At 48.7% G+C, this 21,664-nt stretch overlaps 2 protein-coding genes across 4 annotated transcripts in view; one reads left to right on the top strand and one right to left on the bottom strand.

The window, feature by feature from the left end:
* Window positions 1–2,486, top strand: part of LOC121090359 (microsomal triglyceride transfer protein) — a 28,351-nt gene extending 25,865 nt beyond the window's left edge. For all 3 annotated transcript variants that reach the window (XM_040598836.1, XM_040598826.1, XM_040598819.1), the window contains 2 exons: window positions 71–241; window positions 865–2,486. In XM_040598836.1, coding sequence (XP_040454770.1) covers window positions 71–241; window positions 865–1,033 — 340 coding nt within the window. In that variant the 3' untranslated portion in view covers window positions 1,034–2,486. The remainder of the gene's footprint in view (window positions 1–70; window positions 242–864) is intronic.
* A 5,596-nt stretch (window positions 2,487–8,082) lies between these two features.
* Window positions 8,083–20,137, bottom strand: C1H4orf54 (chromosome 1 C4orf54 homolog). Its single transcript, XM_040608123.1, has 3 exons — window positions 16,472–20,137; window positions 11,102–16,422; window positions 8,083–9,798 (listed from the first exon to the last, which is right to left on the bottom strand). Exons 1-2 carry the CDS (start codon window positions 20,135–20,137, stop codon window positions 15,751–15,753), a joined length of 4,338 nt encoding a protein of 1,445 aa, XP_040464057.1. The 3' UTR covers window positions 8,083–9,798; window positions 11,102–15,750.
* Window positions 20,138–21,664: the final 1,527 nt, after the last annotated feature.

Here is a 21,664-nt window from a genome sequence, read left to right as displayed (position 1 = left end):
CTGTTTGCAGTTTAATTTCGTCTTTCTTTATGAGTTTTTAATTAATTGTAATGCCTGAATTTATCTGCAGGGTAACCATGTTTATAGCTGGTAACACTGAAGTGGATTCCTTCTTTGTAAAAACTGGTATGGAAACCACTTTGGAAGTAGAAACAGCATTAGACTTCATCTCCACGGTGCAGTTTTCACAGTACCCATTTTTAGTCTGTTTGCAGATGGACAGAGTCGAGTCTCCATTCAGGTAAGAACTAAGAGCACACAATTTCTGAGGCATCCTTCCAGCCAGCTGCTGAATCTGGAGCTTTTTGGTGTTCACAGCCACAAGAGATTAACAACAGAGGCCAACTTTCAGCCTAATTGCCTTTTTTTTTTCCTTGCCTAATTTTTGCCTAATTGACAGCCAGTTTTCAGCCTAATAAAATGCCATATTTTATTAAGTCACCAACTTTCCTGAAGGCTAAACAACTGTGCAATAAGGTAAAAAAAGATGCTTTCCAGTAGCCAAAGACTAGTAATTGCATTGCCATGTGAGAAGTGGGGTTTACTACTCCTCCTAATCCCTATTTGCTAAGACATAAGGGTAGTAACATTTGCAGAGCCTGTGCCAGATTTCCATTCAGGCTTTTCTGATCCAGAAGATGGTAAGCCTGAGAAGAATGGATGAAGTTGAGGATCTTCAGAAAATCCTAAGAAAACAGTATCTGTTATTCTGCAGATACTAGAACATCTTCCGATTGTACCTACAGGTTGTGGAAGTGTAATCTTATCTGGATGTAAAGTGTTTATCTCTCTCTAGCCTCACCCACAGGGTACAGATTTTGCACAAATTTGCTAATGCCAGACCACCATGTTGTGTCTTTACAGGCGTTATGTGACTAAGTATGAAAGTCTACCATCTGGCAGGCGGTACACTGCAAGGAGAGGGAAAGCAGAACTGTTGGCAGGTAATGAATACCCTCTCCATCAAGAAAATTCCAACATGTGCAGGAAGGTTTTCGACACAAAGTCTGATTCCTCCAGCAGCTGGTTTTGAAATGAGCACCTGAGCTTCTGCTGTCCTGAATCCATGGCTCCCTCAATGACTTAGGCTTGTACATACCGTACCAACTTGGAGCTTGATCTTGCAAACTGCAGTTAATGGGAAATTTGCCATTGGTTTCAACAAGCCAGGATCAAACTCTCAGTGCTTGCACAGTGTTTACATATTAACCTATATTTAAGACTTTTGTATAAAAACAAGCCAAGGCAAGTAAAGACCAATTTGGTAGTATTCCATGCACTCCCTTCAGGGTGGTGCTAGTTCTTTATTTTCACTTTTTTTGTGCCAAAAGCAAAAATAGTCCCTCATTTTTCTTTGTTGGGGAGTATTGAAGTCCATGTTTTTGACATGCAGTAAGAACAATTATGATGTACAAAGAATGATTATTTATGAACATATTTTAAAGTATTTAGGTATTTTAGGCCTATGACTAATCCTTACTCAAATATTCAAGTACAATTAACATCTAAATAGGACCATGAATTCCTGCTTACTCAGTATTGCCTGTTTACAAAAAAAGCAGGGTTTATTTTACAAGATTTTAAAAGATTTTTCCCTTTTTTAAGCAGTAAGAGCTTGGTTATTATTATTTATCTTTTTGGGGTTTATATTAACTGCTATAGTTAAATATAATTGATTAAAAATGTGTGGTAACATTTCCAGAAGTACTTACAGTTCCCTTAATTCTGAAATTCAGAAATCAGTGGTATAATTTCTGTAGTTATCACCATCAGCAGAGTTAAGCCAACCCTGGTTGCTCTTCAAGTTTGGCTCCTAAAAATTTGTGTCCCTGTGTGTAATCAAGGCAGGTGTATTTCAAAAAATGAGCACCCACTAAGGCAATTCTGAACTATTATGAAGGAAAAGGTCCTGAAAGAAATCCATTTTGAATGCACAGTCTAGCAAAGCCTGCACAGAGCCAGAATATTTTCTTCTAAGTAAGTTAGGCTCATATTTCAATGCAAAAAAAGTAACCATTATTCATACAAGTCCTCTGATTAAAATACTTACACCTTTTTGCTCGTTCAAGCAGTGTCTTCATAGGAACTGTGTAAAAAAAAACCCAAACCCAACATTTTACATTTATAACAGCATTGCAGATTAAGAAAGAATATAGTTCAGCTTAGCTCATATCTTGACATGATCCATCTGATTTAATTTTATACGACAAAGTGGGTGAGTTCTGGTCACAAAAATGTAAAATAAAAAGCCAGGAACAACTGTTCTTCAAAAAACCAAAAACCAGGTGGGAAAAACTCGACTGCCATAAAAAAAAAAAAAAATTACAAGAATAAAAAAAGATACAAATTCTTTTCTGTTGTCAAAAAACAATAGTGCAGAAATTGCAAAAATCAAACTATCAATGGGATGAAACAGACTGGTGGTTGTCTTTCCTGAAAATGCTGACACACTTGTAGTCAAAGAATAAATAAAACAGGTAAAAATACAGTGTGAGAAACATTGGTTTTCTTTTCACTCTTGGTTTTTGTGTGTTCCCTTCTGGGTTGGGAAAGCCTTTCATTGGGCAAGGAATGGTATTGATAGGGGCAAGAGAAACCATGTAATTCACCACCACACAGGAACCAATAACGTAACTTGAACACCTGTCACAGCACTCTCCAAGCTATCAGGCTGTGACAAGGTCTTTTTACCACTTCATACCAGCATACTCTTCATACAGTCCCTCAGCTGCCTTCACCTCATCCAGGACATGTGTTCTCTCTGCTTCTTCCTCGGCTGCTCTCTCTTCATTGGCTCTCAATCACTGAACAGAATCAGCCAAAGCTGCACCTTATCTACATCAGCCAACCCACCGCCCCTGAAACCAACCCACAGCTGTATATTATCAATGCTAATTAACCCAGCTTCATTCCTCTACAAACACTCACTTGTCCTAGGCTCTCCTTCTAGTCAGGAGGCAGAGGTATCTCCATCTGGCGTAGAGCCCAAGCAGGATGCACCACATGCTGGAGGTGCCTGCCTAAATCCTCTGCCCAAAGGAAAGGTAAGACCTAGGTGCCCCTCTTCAGTGGCAACACTCACCAGAAATGAGAGGCCAGTGATACCAACACTGCTGGCAGTGACACCAGCCTCTAGGATAACATGGCTAGCCTTGCTAGCAAACCTGCTCCTGATTCTCAGCCTTAAATGCTCTCTTTCACTCTTCTGCTGAAGATTTTACACAACACCCCATCCCCAGGCATTCCTCCTCCCTCAAAAAGGGGCAGTTTCTCCTTCCTCCCTTCCAAGCCTCCTCTCCCACTCCCCAAACACAGCCATTCTTCTTTCATCAAGGCTCCAACAAAGCTGTCTCTTCTCCTCAACATCCACGCTCAAAGCCTGCACCCTCTATTTTCTAGACACTGTTTGATACCTCCACTACTGTTTTAGGAACTGAAACTGAAGAAAGCTTTTGTATTTGTTATTAATGCTTGGTATTTGTATCATATAAGACAAAAATAAGAGCTAAGTATTCACACACCTAGGAAGAGGCAGTCTCCTCCTGCAGTGATATGACACCCTAAACATAGAAGGTGGACAAAGAGCGGCACAAAGAAATAGCTATCATCACTATTTCACTTGTAGGGAACTGAGATATCATCAGATGATGACCTCAATCCATATCCTAATTTGCATTAACAATCTGCCAGGCTCGCCCATGACTTCACAACCCAAAATCAGAATAAAAAGGTTCTAGATAATGCAATTTCTATTGGTATGGTCTCTCTCTGATATCAGCAATCCCACTGCAATGCTCACCCCCTCTCAAATCTATCAATTCTAAGAGCTTTCTGAATGTGTGCCTATAAAACAGGGCCCTTTGGCACATAAAAACAACGTACTATTGGTGCTCACTTTTGAAAAAGCTTAACATATTTTCCGATTACAAAAGATAAACTGGCTATTGCCGAGTATCTGCCCAACACCACCAGGTGTGCTTCTCTTTCAAGTGAAATGCAGAGGTCTGTTTAACATAAATACATCAAGTCTCCCAGAGATACTGATCTGTGTCTTTTGCTTTTTTTATTTACTCATCAAGTAAGCTTGTTGAGGAAAATTGTGTGCTCACCTGCACTTTTGAAAACCAGTCTTTCAGAATGGGACAACCAGCCTGCAATAAGGGCAATTCTGGGGCTTCCACATCTTTGCCAACATCCCTTGAAACTAAATCAAACAGAACCTCTGAGGCCAACGTTGCTCCTTCAGAAGTGATACATGTCCTTTGGATACCCCCTGGTATCACAGCAATACACTTGCATCTGAAGCCATCTGACCCTAACAGCTGGACATAATGGGGATTCCAGAAGGGGTTTAGTCCAACAGCTGGGTAATGGAAGGCCATGGCTTCCTTATGTGGGCTCCATAGCTACAGAAACAACAAAACTGACAATCTTCTAAAAATAAGGTGAAATTAATATATTGCTTAAGCCTGCATTTGAAGTGAAAACACACTCAGGGTTACAACCAAAGCAAACACTATGAGCATTTATCAAATCAGGGGAGGTTAATCACAAATGTGCAACATACATCTTTCATGATGGCTATTATATGTACTTTTAAATAATCAGCAATGGTTGCAATTAAGCAGTAATTCATGTGTGAAATGTAGAGAAGCAAACAAATGCTCAGTCCTTTCTAACCAGAAGCCACAGAAAGAACAATGCAATGATAATCCAGCTAACTCCAAAAAACAACCAACCTGCAAAAGAGATTCTGAAGTTTTCCCCTTAAAATTTCAAAGACTGCTAGTTTTTAAAGAGTATTTTTCATATATGCTTAAAAAAAATTCAAATTTCAGGATTCGGTTTCTCACTTCTAAACATATCCTGGTGCAGAAAGCACAAGGAAATATAAAGATCAATGGTCTGGAATGCAGATCTCCTCACAAGGTTATGAAGTAAGCCATCAGTGCAATACAGATTAGCAGATATGGGGACCAAACATCTTTATTTTGTAACATTTGGCCATAAAATGCTGGTAAAACGCATCATTTCCTACCAATAATGGATACCAACCAGTGCTGCGTGGGTATAATTAAGCATGATCTCAGAATAGCCTGCAATCACACTGACAACATCTTCCTTTCCCTTTGTTAGTGGGAACAAGATTATAATTTTAATTATTTTACTTTTAATAAAATTAATTTATACTCAGTGAAAGGTGCAGGAGTAAACACACATGCAACAACTTGTAAAATACTTAGCCCAGATTTCCAATGAATACATGTTACTTATAAAGTCAACTCTGACTTAATGAGAGCATCTTCTAGAGAATTTGTCTGGCTACACCTCACAGAAGGAACTGCAGTCTTTAAATACGGACATGTTTTAGGAGTTACAAGCCCATGTAATGCATGCTGCACTTGTATCTTACAACACAGGAGGATTTGTTAAAAATAGCAAAATAAAGAGAAGTCCTGGTTCTGCAAGGTTTTTAATCACATTTTCAACTTGAACTGTGTGCCTTGTCCAGCAGAGGTCAATGGAAAGCAGGGCAGTGGCTGAGCTGGGCTGGCAGCCACTGTTCTGCAGTATTAGGTTCACATTTGGTAACTGGATGATAGGTTCCTCAAAAACAAAACAGCTGGATAGACTAGGGATACAGTTTGGGTTTGGCAAGCAGATTACATGTTCTCAATAGCAACAATCCAAGATGACAGCAATCCTAAATAGTTGCCTTTTCTTTCTTTTCTTTTTTTTTTTAAAAGTAGTTTGTTTTATCCTGGATAGCTTGCTCACATCTGACATCAGGAAATTATCTGCTTCTCATTTTGCTTTGTTCCCACTCCTGAAAAAAAGTGCTGCATTTCTAACTTTTGGTCTCATTCCTACCAGTGATGTTTTAAAGACTATTTAGAAACTCGTAAGATTTTTTTTCCAGCAATCCTTGAAAATCCCAGATAATTCCACCTGAATTTTCAGTTTAATTTAAGGTATCCTAAGAAACCCTCTCACTTTAATTTCAGTGGATTCTTGTAGTGTAAGGCGCATCGCTGTTGGACAAACACTGGCTGCAAGACTGGACCCCTTAGGGGAAGGTGAGAGGCCATGTCTGTCACTGCATTTACTTTTCACCTCTCTTTTGTAGAGGTTTCAGCTTAAAATGTCCACCTACTGTGAGAAACCAGCAGTGCTGTGAAGAGCTCATTGCAGAGGTCCACCGAAATAAGGCTCCCGGAGCTGTTCTTGGAGAAAAGTAAAGGACCAGTTCCCAAATTTTCCTGTTGACAACCCCAGGTCCTTTTTCAATTTCCAGTTTCTCTAGTTTGAACAAAGTGATCTAAGGCCTTTTTCTCTGCTCCACACACCCACTATTAACTTGGTTCTGTTGTGGTCATCCTTTGATCTCCTGTGGCCACCCAGCTTGTTCTCATGAAGCTAAGGCTGTCTGGCTGTGTTGTCCCCTAGTTCATTCCCCCCTTTTCCTAATTCTTCCTTTCAACATCTATTCTCCTTCCACTTGTGTTTGGGGTCTGCCAATTAATCCATTTGTATCTCTGTATCGGAATCACTAGCTATACACAGGCAGTGAAGTCACTGACAACATCTATGCTAAACGCAGTGCTAAGGTACCAATTTCAAAGAACCCAGAAAGAGAGAGAGAATGTCACAAGCACCAAACCACTGTTTTACCAGGAAACTTGTGCTTCCAATAAGGTAGGAAGACTGTGTAGCCATGTCTTGGAAAAATACGGCCATCTTCATGTTGTATTACTTGCAGATAAATAATGAGGTGGGCATCTCTTTTCCTTTAAGCATCTAGGGCACGTGATTAAAAAGAAGATCATTATAATATGCCTCTTACATACTGAAAACTGAGAAGTGAAAGCATTCTTTTAAAATGCAAACATAATCTTTCCATTTTCAAGTCCATTACGTGATTTTTTGGTGTTTGACTCGTGCCTTTTTAAACATTTGGACTTCACTTAACATCAGAAAGCTACTCAATCTCCATTAGGGTAGAAGGAACCCAGGAAAGCAGCAAAAGGCTTTTCCTAGCAATAATTCAAGCAATACTGTTATCCACTAACAAAGTAACACTATTTTTGATTGTATCGCAGTATTTCACAAAATAACACAGAATGAGCAGAAAAAAGTTATTCACTCCATCAATGCTCTCTCTAAACATTAAAACAGAGATGCAGTTCTTTGGATACCCAAACCCATACACCAGTCAAAGTTAGCACACTGAAACTGGGAAGTTCTTCTTTCATTTAAGTTGTATCTAGGAAAAAAAATAATCAAAGCAAGTCAAATGAAGCAATGGCCCCAACTTCCCTTTGTCCTAAGAGGGCAGAATAAACAGTGAGATCAGGTCAGAAAGAGACTTACAATAAGGCACAAACTTGGAGAGGCTCTGAGTGCAGGGTTTTGGATCTGCTCTCCGGTGAAATCTTCTGTTAGTGTTTACACATTGAACCAAGCAATGCCTCTGTTATCACTTGTTCTGCGCAACAGTGAAGATAATTTGCAAACACAGGACCAAGCAGGGAACTGCAGGCTTCCTTGCAGTGTGTCTTTTACTGAAAAATACATTTTATTTATCCTAACATTCAAAAAAAAAAAAAACCCAACATAATACAAATGCTAACTCATTCAGTTACAAACTTTGGTAGTCAGTGGTTTCAGACAGTCCATTCTCACATGGTCGTGACATACTGAAGCACTCCCGACGTGCAACACGCTGCTAGTGCAATTCTCAGAGTGACTCCGCTGTCCTTCAATCCCAGGCTCATGGCATTCTATAGTGGGATCACTTCAGGCTTCGGCTACACACTTGCCACAGTGTCATCGACGCTGAGAGCAGCTCAAAGAGTCCATTTTCTTCAGTTATGTATCTTTTTTTATTTCCCCCACACACAGGCAACAGTCATCAACACAATGTGTTCACAGCATTTTCCCCTTTGCCTTGTAGCCCACCGCTCTCATCAGACATACCACCCACATCCTCTTAGCAATCATTATCCTTACTTCACATTTGCGCTTTTAAATATCTTTACACTGATAACCCACCCACCCACCCTTAAAAAAAAGGGAGGAAAAAGAAAAAAATTAAAAAATAAGAAGGAAAAAAAAAAACCAAACAAAAATAGGGGAAAGAAACACAAGCATTTTTAAAGTATGTGTTCTCAGGTAGCCACAAGTTAATGGTAATTCATAAGCATAAGGAATGACACTTTGGCCATCAACACTAGAGAATAAAGGTAGCTTTGAATGCAGACAAGGGAAAAAAAAAACCAACCCCACACAACCCATAAATACATTTTAAATCATTCATCAAGTGATTCACCAAGGATTAAACTTAACTGAGTGAAACCAACCCTGCTGCAAAAGACCAGAAGAACATCCATGCATCACTCCAGTCCCACTCAAACTTTTAATTGGATTCTGACCTAAACCACATGGAAGTGGCTGGCTGGCTGTTGCAGCCCCCGAACCCTGACAGCAGGGCTGGGAGGGAACTTGAGTGGTGCACAGGATTTTGCTCTGCTTTGCACACAAGGTGAATTTCAGCTGTAACATACTATGACTGCACCATGAAACATATAATACTAGCAGCTTGTGAACCCTGACACGGAGGGCTTGACTCTAATCCAAGATATGTGGTTACACATCACCCCATTGGCTGGAGAAATCACCACTAGGTATACATGGAGGAGCACCATATTACTGGATTTTTTTCTGGCAACCTTTTGTGGTATTATCTGCTGGGTCAAGCTAGACGCAAGCCCAGAGCTCCAGTCTTACTCATATAAAGTGAAAAACCTGGGACTCGGGTCTGCAAGGCACTCAGTGCTCTGGGCCAAGTTCAGCAAAGCGTTGCATTGATGGGTAAAAAAAAAAAATAAAAAAAAAAATTGCGCTTCCACTGAAGTTCCCAGGAATCTGCTTAGGTATCTGAAGTTAGAGATGCATGTGAAGGCTTTGCTGGACTGGGTCTGTGAAGCGAAGCTCCTTGCAAAACTGACCCCTTGATGCAAACATGGAGTCTCTTTAGTAATAGACAAAGTTAAGCAAACACTGTTTGACATTAGGATTGACACATTCCACTGAAGAAATCTCCCCTGAGAAAAAAAATAGCTGTTGGTATTGCCTCATTTCATTGCTTTCACCTCCACAGGCAGTTAAAAACTGCAAAATTTTCCTCCAACAAATACATGTTGAAATCCTGGGCACTTATTTTCTACACGTTTTTTTCCTTTCAAGTACACTGAGTGAAACTGTAAACCCTGAGTTTGTGTGTGCAAACCTGTATCTTGTAAACTGCAACGTGAAACTTTGCTCTGAGCACCGATATAGAAAAAGATAGGACAGAAACATTTTTAAACATGGATGCTAGTATTATAATGTACATACCGTACACATGTATGTCACAGTGGACAATCTGCTCTGGTACCTGCACTGTCCTGCAGTCCGAAGTACTGTTTTGTTTAACACCAATACTCCAGTCGTAGCGTCTACAGACTTATCAGTCATGAAAACAGTGAAGAAGCATTCATTTTCTTTAAGAGGCATTCAGCCCAAATCCCAGTGTGAAGTTAAAGCTTCTGACTATAGACTGTACAACTGAAGAGCACAGGGATTAAGCTTAAATGCTATATGCTCTAGCTGGGCACGCCAAGCTCTTTACAAAGGGTTAGAATAATACTTTTTCATTGGATTTCCACAACGATGAAGATAAATGAGAAGACATGTTAAATCACTCACTATCTGTATACTTGCAGTGCATTTCATCCTGAGGGCAATTTCAATTTGTGCCTGTAAACAAATAAATTGCATTGAAATACAATTTCACAAATATGGTTAAGACAGTTGTAGTTGTAGCTGAGTTTTCTGTATCTTGTGAGTTACTCAGGAAAACGAAAACCTAGGGCTTTCTTTAAGAATGGAAAACCCCGAAACTTCCTTAGCAGCAAGAAACATTGAGAAGAGATGCAGGAAAATCCTATCTGTGGGCAAATGCTTACATTCAGACTTTCAGGTTTTGCATGTAGATTTTAAATTTCTAACCTGTTACCAGTTATCTTACATTTATTGGCTTTCCAAAGTGCTTAACTGAACTGAAATTCTGGGCAGGGAAAACACTATTGGAGTTTAGTTTTACTGTCATGACAACAATTCTCTTTTGCTGAGACAAACTGCTGGCAACAAAAGAATCAGAGTTCAACACACGGACATATGTGTCACTGTATCTTGAGTGATCTTATTTTATATTTTCTTGTTCAAAAGAGAAATATTTTCTTAGCAAATACAGATGGTGTGGATATAGCCCTCAGATAAATTTGCCAAACAACAGCTACAGAAATGACTGCATGTTACTGGGGCTGTAACGTCAGAAAACTCCTCTCACAGGGGAATCACTAGGATTAGGTTTTCAGCAATGTTGCAACTTAAGGAAGAATAGACTGCAGTCTTAAAGAAAAATAAATGCTGTTCTCTCCATTACAACCAGGATCTAAAAAATATTACATTCGATTTCTGGCTTTCCAGTACTTAAACACTGTCATAATTAACGCAACTTGTGATGATTAACACAGTACCGAGGAGCAAACAAAAAAGAAAGCAATCAAATGTGTTTTCTGACATTTACACAATCTGTTTTGAAACATGCCAAAAAATAAACACTAAAGATAATCCTAAAATGACAGATCTCTCAGTTTGAAATTCCAGGTGCAGAAGTATAGAGTACAAAATAGACATCTGATTGCAAATAGTCACCGAAACCTATGGGGAAGACCCTCATTTAACTGCAATGGGAGGGACCCGAGGGCTTTAAAGAGTTGGGCTGCACTGGATCATCACAACACATTCCAGGGACCTGATTGAAGCTGTGCATCGGCCCACACCAAAACACTGCTGCATTTACACCCTGTGTTTTACAAACAGCTGTAGTGGCACTACTGCTGCTAGCCACCAGCACAGAAGCAACTCCTAAAGCAGACTGGCTTCAATATAAAAACAACTTTGCAGAAAACAATGCAGTAATTTAGTGTTGCTCGCATAATTAAAGTTATGCATACTCCACAACTGGGGGATATATAGGAGAAAACAAGAAACTTACACACTTGTTTTGTATGATGAAGCAAAAAAAATGAGAAAACTGTAGCAGTTTTTAGGATGAATGTTTAGAGTTACCAAGTATATTTCAGATTAAAGGAGCGTGAATCTTCTTCCTTACCCCTGTAAAAAAAACCACAACAACAACAACAACAAAAACAAACAGAAAAGCATCATTAATAAAAAGTGGATTGTTAGAGAGCTGCCACAATCATTTGAGCAATCCTTACTACTCCAAAGAAGTGCACAGGATCTCCTTTGCTGTCACACTATTCTTGCTAATTTCCTAAGCTACTCCTAAGAATCAGACAATAGCACCTGACTTTTTAATCCAAGACAGTGGTCAGGCAGACTTATTTTTTGAGCAAACTGATCCTTGCTGCTCAATGTCTGAAACATGTAGTGCCTTACAATCCTGTGGTTTCCCACGGACTGGCCCTGGGGAACCCCACACACATAGGTGGAAAGAGGGCAAAGAAATCCATCCAAGATTTAAGTGATCCATCCACTTAAGTTACAGATCTGAGCACTTTACCAACACAGCATCCAGCATGGCATACGTAAGCAAAATTGAAACAATGTGTAATCATGTGCTCCAAGGAGTTAAGACCTAAATACTGTCTCAGGAAAGCATCCTAGGAAAGAAAAGTCATTAAGTTCACCGTTAACTTTTATTGGTATCAAGCTTAAGCGCTATTTAAACATCTCCTAAGTAGCTACGGATTCGAACACAAGTTCATGCTTATCTCCATTTGTAGACTGATTTACTAGAACTAATACTGCAGGCCTTTTAGTTCTTGGAATATTCCTGTAATTCCCACGAAAATTGGATGGATGCTTTACTAAATTCTCAACGAAGGCATCAGCATAAGTAAATTCTACATACTGCATATTTAAACTGACTGTCTGACCTAACGTAGACTATACATTCTGCTGAACAGGACACAACTAAAACAGAGTTTTAAAATATCGATTTATGAGCCTTTAAAAAATCATTCATATATGCTATCCACACAAAAGTAATTTTTAAAGGCAGACAGATTGTCTGATGGCAAGTAGGAAGAAACACAACTAATAGGTAAATTTGCATACTTTGGTGACAGAACTGCTTACATTTGATTTAGCCTACTCTCACCACAAGAATAAATACCCCATGCATTCCTGTAACAATAAGGTGGCTTCAGTTTAGGCACATGTTCGAACAAAGCAAGGAAAAACGCTCTTCTAATACAGGCAGTACAATTTACTACAGTTACTTTCTACTGTGCTACATGTTATTTTCTCATTTATTTACCTAACACAAGGCAGAAACTGCCCAGAATATAATGTGGGAACAGATATAAAAGTTAAAAACATACATTCAGGATGGGAATGAGCTCCCTTAAGTCAGTCTGCTCACTACAGGTTGGCGCTGTCTAGGTTTGGATGCAAGACTGCAGATTGGCAAGTTCAGTAGAACGGAAAACTAGCATCATTGGGGTTTTTTCATATGAAGGAAGAAGTACAGCAGGCAATAACTACATTGCTAAAAGCTCACCAACTACTGTGAGCAAAGAAGAGGAGGGAGGAAAGCAACCTCATGATATCTCTCAGAAACACATACATATTCTCCAATACTTGCTGTATATCAAAAATTTAAGAGTTGTTCAGAAATGTCATCTTAGATTTTGCCAGAATCCAAATTGATAGGATCCATTTCACTCAGTGATCATGCAGAAAACAGCACCAGCCAAGGAAAGAAAAGATGGAAGAGCTGCAGATGTGCAGAGGATTCAGTGCCAACAGTGCCACAGGTACCACACCACCACTAGAGCTTCAAGTCAGCTCTATCATGCTGATCTCCAAGAGATGACAGAGACCAAGATGGAGAACTTCTTGACATGGTGACAGTTTGTGAATGAAGATGTGAAAAAAAAAATAAGAATAAAGAAGGGAGGATGATATTATGTGCAGTGCAGAAAGAAATACAGGAGTGGAAAGAAAGAACATTCATTCAGTTTATTTTGGCTAGTAAATAAAAGGGACCTGAAAGGACAGTATTTTGTTCAAATCCCATGGTCGTGTGATGTAATCTGCCTGGTTTAAAATCCATTTTAGGATTTGCACAGCATCGCTGCAATCAATAAAAACCCCTGATCTGATGTGAAAGCAATTGGAATTAAAAAAATGATCAACAGTTCACCCTCCAGTTCATATGAAATTACACTCCTGTTCTTGGCAGGGGAAAAACTACCCCAAGCAAACAAACACTTTAAATTAGGAAGAGAAAAACAGAAGAGATACAGCAAAAGAAGGGGAAAGAAAAAAAAGCAGATAATAAAAGAAGAGAAAACATTATCCACAGGATCATTAAAGTTATGTAGGTAAATGAAAATGCTAAGTAGATGCAAGGAGAGAACAGAATAACAGGAAGAAGCCTACAGATGCAATTCCCCTCGGGCATATACCTCATTTTCCACTGAGAGCTATATGAATAACTGAAGTCTGATGACAAGCTAGACATGTCTTGCAGCATGCAATTAAAATGATTTGGTTTACTGACTCTCAGAACAGATTGAGAAACCCCTCACACTGCATCCATTATACACCAGCAGGACACCTACCTCAGCGGGTCTGAGACGGCAGGGAGGGGGCAGCCCTGTCTGTGTTAGACAACACGCATCTTGGCACCATTAACAGTAAAAGGTGAAAGTCTTCAAACTGCTGAATGACTTTCTGTAACGAGTATGCAAGATTTTGCATCACTAGTCTTTGGGGGCAGCTTTCACACCTGTGTTGCAATGGTAGCGCTCCAACATAACACAAAAAGGCAGAGCATTGATGCAGTTATTAACTTAACCAATGAGAAAGCAATCTGCTGAGAGAATCGCCCATCTCAACGATGCACCAGGCATCACAGGCAAACCAGCTGCATGACACGGCAGGATAACCCCCTGGGAAACAAAGGGTAAATCACATTAGGAAAAATGATGGGTTTCACTTTTAAAGAGAAATATAATAGTAGCTAGAGCTTTTCATTTAAATAGCTGCTGTAAGATAGAAATACATGCACTATATACCACACCTTTTCAAAAACATCAAGTCCCTAAACTGAAATCTAAAAAATTCCTTGTGCTAGCAGTCTGAATTCAGCCTATAGACCAAATGGAAACATGTATGTTTTGCCATTTTATCTAGATACTCTATCAAGACTTTACTGACAGAATCAACTCAAGCAGCACAGCAGAGCCCAACTTCAATGAGTACTGTCCTGAGTGGCTCCATAAGGGCCAATGACAACAATTTCATTTATATCCAGGACAAAAGAATGGCACTTTCACGACAAAGTATTTACAAGCAGAGAAGAAGTAAGTATATAAATCACTTTAGTAAGGTTTCATTCAACAAATAATCTACCATGCAGCAGTAGGTGATGCCAACTAAAAGAACTATGGAAGCAAAAATAGACAACCCAAATGCTGGAAGAAAAAACTAACCCTCAAACATGTAACTGAACAAAACTCAGTGCAAACTAGTGACAAACCCAAACCTCTGACTGTTGCCGCTCTTTCTCTTTGCCTCTTGATACACACCAAGAACAAACCTCATGAGTCTTTGGTAAGTCACGAAAAGACTTTGGTAGCTCTGCCCAATACTGCACTTGATAAAGATGTATGTTGTTATGCAAGAGGCAAAAGGACCAGCAACACCCATCCTGAAGGCACTTTTTAAAACAAAATGCCATCATTCCTTTATTATTTTGTGCAAGACATCCCGCACTGCGGTTTTGATGCGTGCTGTACATCCAGTCCCATGCCCTGCTCCTGGCTCTGCACGTGCATCCTCTAGTTGGGAGGCTGGCCCTGGGTTACAGGCCCAGGTAACCAGACATGGCAGGACTGTGGCAGGCCAGGCTCAGGGTAGCAGTGTGAAATTGTGATTTGCAGTGGTGCCCGCAGGCTCTGCTGGAGCCCTCCTGCAGTGCAGGCAGCTGTGGGTGCTGCTGCTCCTGCCAGCAGCCCCATGGCACCAGGGGAGCACACCAGGGTTCACCCCACATACCCCGTTCACTCATCCTGTTAACAAGTAGGACATGGACCTGAAATAAGGGTTTGCCTCCATCAGACCCCTTTCCCACACTTTCCGAAGATGGAGAGAAACAGGGGCTCAGGGCAGCCAGACGGCACTCGCCTCCCCTTGGGAGAAATAGGCAAGAGGTGAGAAAGGGGAGGTGTGCTGCTGAGGTGGAGGGGCCATCTCACGGCTTGCAAGGTGGGTCCAGAGGAGGTGCCCAGCCGCACTCCCCTCCCCATAAGCGAGGGGACCTCACTGAGACAGGCCCCCCCAGCCACAGGGCTGCACAGATACAGGCTGCATGAGGAGCAACTATAGTGTGCTTCTACTGAAACTGCCTCTGGGCCACAAAAAAGGGGGCACTTAGCTGCTGCGAGGGACACCAAACTGCACCGATGGGCCTGCATAACCTTTGCGTTTCTGTCTTATCCCTGTATTTTAAGCCAGAGTGAGGGCCTGCCTGCAGGCCCCCGGCCCGTCACTTCCCACCCTCGAGGAGCAGCTGTAGCACAGCCCTCGTCTGGAGGGTAACCCGGGTGGCCCTCACCCCTCGCCGGCGACCGGCATGCCTGGCAGCCTGCACCCACTCACCCGCGCTCTTCACCGGTGCTCCACCACGAAGCGCATGGTGGTGCCGTCAAAGGAGGGCGGCGCGACGATCCGCGGGCCGGTGGCCGGCGCTGTGATGCTGATGACCGGCTTCGACTCGGCTGCCCCACGCCGCGGGGGCGGCGGGCCCTTGCCGGTAGCCACGTAGTAGGGGCTGTCGGCGAACGCCGCCTCCGCCGCTGCCGGGCTGCCTGGCTCGGCCGGGGCGCTGGCGTCGCTGCCCGGGTGGGAGAGCGGGCGCGGCAGGGCGCCGGCGGGCAGCATGGCGGCGGCGGGCAGGAGGCCGGGGTAGAGCATGTACGTGGCGCCGTAGGCCCCGGCGTTGAGGGCCAGGGGCGGGAGAGGCAGCGGGACGGGGGCGACGGTCGGCTGCTGGGGCACCGGCACCTCCACGTACTGCCCGGTCTCGGGGTCGAAGAGGCGCCGCTTGAGGGGCTGCTGCACTGGCGTGTCCACCAGGTAGTACTGCCCGGTGCTCACGTCCAACAGCACCTTGCGCTGCGTCTGCGGGAAGGGGTCAGCCGCGGCCGCCGCGGTGGGCACGGAGGGCGAGAAGCAGAGCAGCGGCGGCGGCGCGGCGCCGGGCAGGGTGGCGTAGGGCAGCGGCGGGCGGTAGAGGGCGGCGGGCGGACCCTCGGCGGACGGCGGGGCGGCGGCGGCGGGCTCCTCGGCGGGCGGGGGGGCGGGCGGGGGTCCGGGGCTGCCGGGGCGCTTGGCGGTGCCGAAGGGCTGCAGGCTGCACAGCGCCGCCGCCGCCGCCGCCGCCGACACGGGGCTGGGGCGGACGCCGCCGCCCGCCCCCGACACCGGTACCGGGGAGGGAGGGGAGCCGGGCTCGGCGGCCGCCTTCAGCGGCAGGGCCAGGTAGTTGCCGCAGTCCGGCCCGCGCTCCGCATCGCCGCCGCCCACAGGCAGCCGGGGGGAGCGCGGCGCCGCCTGGCCCCGCAGGCCGCCCTCGGAGCGGGGCTTGCCCGGCGCGGGGGCTCCGGCGCCTGCTCCTCCGGCTCCGCGGAGGGTAAGGAGGGCGCGGGGGGCGGGGGGGGGGCTCGGCGCGGGGAGGCGGCGGGCCGCGCTGCCGCTGCCGGGCCAGGCTTTCGAAGGCGGCCGCCTTGGCCGAGACCTTGTCGGCGGCGTTGCTGCAGGGGCGGCGGGACAGCCGCTCGCTGCCCGCCCCTTTGGCCGACGGCTCCTCCGCCTTATCTGCCGCCGGCGGCGGGGGGGCAGCGGCGGCGGCGGGGGGGGTCGGCCGGGGCCCGGCGTCCCGCTCCTGGCTGGCGATGAGGGAGAGGACGTGGCTGTCGGTGATGGGCAGCGGGTCGCTCTTGCGCTTCCACTCGCGCTTGTTGAAGCTGTACAGCTCCTCCATGCTCCGCACCGCCGCCGTCAGCTTCTCCAGCGCGTTTTGCACCGGCGCCGCCTTGCCCTCCTCCCGCGGGTCCTCCTCCGGCCCCCGGCCCCTCTCGACGGGCGGCGGCGGGGGCTGGTGCCGCCAGGGCGCGGCGGATTTGGAGACGATCTTCAGCACGGCCGGCTGGCGCGGGTCGCTCTTGTTGGGGGCGATGGTGGCCACCGGCAGCCTCCCCGAGGTGCGGTGCACCAGGACGGTGCCCTCCGGGGGACAGGCCGGCGCCCTGCCCGCCGCCTTGGGCCCCGCCTCGGTGGGCTTGGAGTTGGCGTGCCCGACCGACTGACAGGTGATGACCACGGGGGAGAGGGACCTGGGGACGCCGGCGATGACCAGCTGCTGCCGGGGCTTCTGCTCTGGGCCGCCCTGGTCGGAGGCGACACTGCCCTTGTCGCTGCTGTTGTCCCCCGAGTCGCAGCTGTAGGAGCTTTTGATGAGCTTCCGCACGTCCCGCACCTGGTGGAGCGGCCCCTGGGCTCTGTGCTTGCCGTCCCTCACGTCGCGCACCAGGAACTGCGGCACCTTGTCGGGGCCGTCACCGACTTTGGGCGGCTTGGGATGCTGGCCCCTGCCCTCCTCCGGCGGCCGGCCCGCGATCTGCGGCGTCAGCAGCTGGGCGATGCTGAAGGCGGCGTCCCGGGGCTGCTGCAGGCTGCCCAGGCTGATCTTGATCTCGGGGGCTTTGGGCTTGGCGGCGGGGGGTGAGGAGGAGGCGGCGGCGGCAGAGCACTTGGTCGCCCGCTTGCCGGGCTCCTTCTCCCGGGGTGTGTGCTGGATGGCAGGGACGAACAGGCGGGACATCTTGGTGGACTTGCCGGCGGAGATCTCGCCCAGGTCGGCTCGCCAGTCGAGCCTGGGGGAGAGCTTCAGCTTGCCGACGGGCGCCCTCTCCTCCTTCCTTTCCGCCTCCCGCTCCTTCCAGGACCTGAAGGCGCTGTTCTGGCTGCGGAGGAAGGTGGCCTTGATGGCCTCCGAGGCGCTGCGCTTCACCTCGCACAGCTCTTCCGACAGCGCTCGGTCCAGGCAGCGGCTCCCCTCACGGGGCGTCGACGCCTTGGAGACCGGCGACCGGCCGCCGCCCTCGCCCGCTTCCTCCGCCGTTGCTGCGGTGCAGTCCGAGCCGCCCTCCGAGTGCCGGGAGCTCTGCCGCTGCACACCGCCCTCCCCCTGCCGCTCCCGCCCGCCGCCGCCGGCCTCCGCGTCCCGGCCGGGGCCCAGCCCGGTGTAGGAAGTGTCGGTGATCTCGCCCCGCTCCATCTTGAACTCGTGCTCCAGCTGCATCTTCTTGGAGATTACGTTTTTGAGGAGGCTGGAGGCGAACTTGGACTTCTTGCTGGAGCCCCCCCCACCGCTCTCCGCCGCCGGCGGCTCCCCGCCACCCGCCTCGGGGCGCGGCCGGGCCTCGGGGGCATCGCCGAGGTCCAGCAGAGTCACCACCCGGGAGCCCGGCCGCAGCCGCCGCGGCGCCTCGACGTGGGTGATCTCCCCGTCGAGCTTGCTGACCACGAACTCGAGGGCTTTGGTTTGCGACCGGCCGGAGCGCAGCAGGCTGGGCTCGGCTCTCGGCCCCAGGCTGCCGCACTTGAGGTCCAGGTAAGTGGACCAGCGATTGATGCCCAGGGCATTGTCGGGCAGGGAGGCGGAGGAGGCGCGGGAGCCGGGGCGCAGGGTGTCGAAGTAGGGGTACGCCAGGCTGCGGAACGCCCTGGCTGTCAGGTTTCGCACTTCTTTGTCGGCATCGTCCAGCTCGCTGACGGCGCTGGAGGCGCCGCTCGAGTGTTCCCCCGCCCTGGCCGCCCCGCACCGGGTCTGCAGCCGCGCGGGGACCGCGATGAATTTTTTCGCGTGGTCGCGGACTGCGTCCGGCTTTAAACTCGCATTGCGTTCAGGAGCCGCGGGGACACGGAGGCTCATGTCGCCTTCATGCTTGGCAGCGTAAATAGTATTTTGCTTTCCGCGCACGTTGCTAGACTCATTTATAGCCCGGGAAGCAGCTTTGATTGATAGGAGAAGCTGGGCGGCCGGGCTCCCGCCGGGGCGGCCAGGCTGCTTGGACCGGCTTTCCCCCGAGCTGGCGCGCTTGGCCCCGCCGGGGGTGTCGTATTCGGAGGTAAGGCTGACGATCTCCGTGCTGCTGGTGTTCTCGATGCTGTCCGTCTGGTTGTTAGGGTCGCTGGTGGTCGTGCTGAGTGAGCAGCTATTCTCCTCCTCCGTCGGTGTGTCCCCCGGGGTCTCGTCGCTCCCGAAGGAGGCGTAGTCCACGAAGGAGTAGATCACGTTGTTGTCCTCGAAGTCCCAGCGGGCGGCCAGCCCCGCGTCGAAATCCATGTCGTGGTCCACCTCGCTCAGCTGGATCTCCTGCGTGCTGATATAGTGCGCCTCGTCGCGGCCGCCGCCGGAGGGGATGCCCGGGGGGGCGCCGGGGGCGGCTGCCTTGCGTCCCGCATCCTCGTCCTCCTCGCTTTCGTAGCCGAAGGAGGACGAGGAGGTTTTGCCTTCCGTCGACACCGGGTCGCCCATTGCGGGAAAGCCACTCGCCTTGCTCACCGGCGAAGGGCAGGAGGAGGAGGAGGACTCCGGGCAGCCCCCCGCCTCCGGCGGCCCGCCGCTCCCTGCCGCCCCCCCGCAGCCGGGGCTGGAGTCAGTGCCGCATCCCGCCTCAGCCGCCGCGCTCGGGGAAGGCAGGCGATCCCGCCCGCGGTCCGAGGATGCTGGCCCCGCGGCCCCGCCCGGCGGTCCGCCGCTCGCCGACCCGCCAACATCCCCGGTCCCGCCGGCTGCACTTCCCGGTGCGGGACCGGCCGCTCGCTCCGCGCCGCCGGCCGGGGCCAGCTCGCCGAGCTGCCGGCTCTCCCCCGGCCGCTGCGGCGAGACGCGAATCTCCACGTACGCCGCCGCCTCCTCCTCGGTGGCCGCCGCCGCGCCCTCGGGGCCGGCTCGGGGGCCGCCGGGCGGCTGGCCGGGCGCGTCCATGCCGGGGCCGTCGGGGCGCGGCAGTGGCCCGAGGGGGCGGGCAGGCATGTGCCGGCAGGGACGGGCAGCGCTGCGGGGACGGGGGGGCGCAACGGGCCGCCCAGCCCCAGCCCCTGCCCTCCCCTTCCCTCCCCTCCTCCGCCCGGCGCGCCGGCTCCCGGCCCGGGCGGGCATCACCGCCGGGGGGCGGAGGGGTCGGGTCGGGCCGGGCTGGGCTCGGCGCTCCCCACACCGCAGCCAGCCGCGGGACAGCGGAGGCCCGCTTGGCCACCGGGGGGAGGTGGCTGGTCGCCCTGCGAGGGATCCCGGGACGGGCCCGGGTCGCTCGGGCGTTTTCAAAGATGGGGCGTCGCTTGGCCGGCGCGGACTATACAATAGAGCCGAAGTCGCTTACCCCGGTCGAGCAAAGTCCTATTTTAAATGCCAGTGTTTGCCGGAATAAAGGCGCCCGGACACCCCTTGGGAGGGGGGAGCCGCCCCTGCCTGCAGAGCTACTGCTGCCGGCTCCCCCGGCTGGAAGAGGCAGCTCCCAGGGCACCCGCTGAGCACACGAGCTTGCCTGCACTAAATGTGCCCTCATTCCACACGCAGCAGTGGCTAAACAGCGTTTTCCTTCCTTAAACTACCCCCCTGCACCCTATGTTCCTGCTTGCAGGATTTGTGTTGTGGAGGGGCACCCCGTGGGTGCTGGCCTGGCCCTGCACATTTGCAGCAGTCCAGAGAGCCATTGGCCAGGGTACCCAAGCTGCCTTTTTCCAGGAGATGCCAGTTTAGACATAACCAGCACCTAAGACCTATTAATAGTCATTTCTATGGCACGCCTGACCTTTGGTGGCTGAAGGCTTTACTGAGCGGTCCCCAAGATGACAGACCAAAACCCACTCCAGAGCCATGGAAGAAAAGGGCAAACTGTTAAATACTGAGTAGACATGGAGGAAAGCAAGTTGAGGAACAGCCCTCAGGTATGCAATGCAGATAACAGCCTAAATTTACAGGTTAAAAAACAAATAAGCACCTGCACGCTTGGGTGAGCAAGCTGACCTTGGGCTGGTAACATCAGACATTCATCAGAGCAGGGCTGTGGACACCCCAAAGCAAGTGCTGGGATCTCTTTACAGCTGCATGCACTGGCATGAGGGGTGTGATATGTGGCTCTACCGGAGATGCAGGACCAAGAGTGAAGCAGGCACCATCCCAGACCTGTCTCCAGTGCCATCCACATTAAAACATGGGTTTCCCAGTGTTCCCAGCACCTCACCGCACCACATAGCCAGGCTGCTCTGCTGCCATCCTCTCTGTGGAGTTGCAGCATTCCCTCAGCCTCCAGGAAAAGCATCCTCCATCCTTTACTGAATCCCAGTGGCAGCTTGTGAGGGTCTCTGCAGCAACGGCAGGTTTCATATCCTATTTTGGAGAAGGGTCTCTTTACTGCCTGGAAGAAAATGAATGAGGTGGCTGCAGCGTAACCTATGTAAATACATGGTAGTTTCTTGGGCTGCAGACTAACTGCATGGAAACCATTGCTGA

The sequence above is a fragment of the Falco naumanni genome, chromosome 1 (assembly GCF_017639655.2).
Source record: "Falco naumanni isolate bFalNau1 chromosome 1, bFalNau1.pat, whole genome shotgun sequence".
Taxonomy (NCBI): Eukaryota; Metazoa; Chordata; class Aves; order Falconiformes; family Falconidae; genus Falco; species Falco naumanni.
The sequence above is the reverse complement of the archived record's forward strand: the minus strand, read 5'-3'. Positions and strand labels throughout refer to the sequence as shown.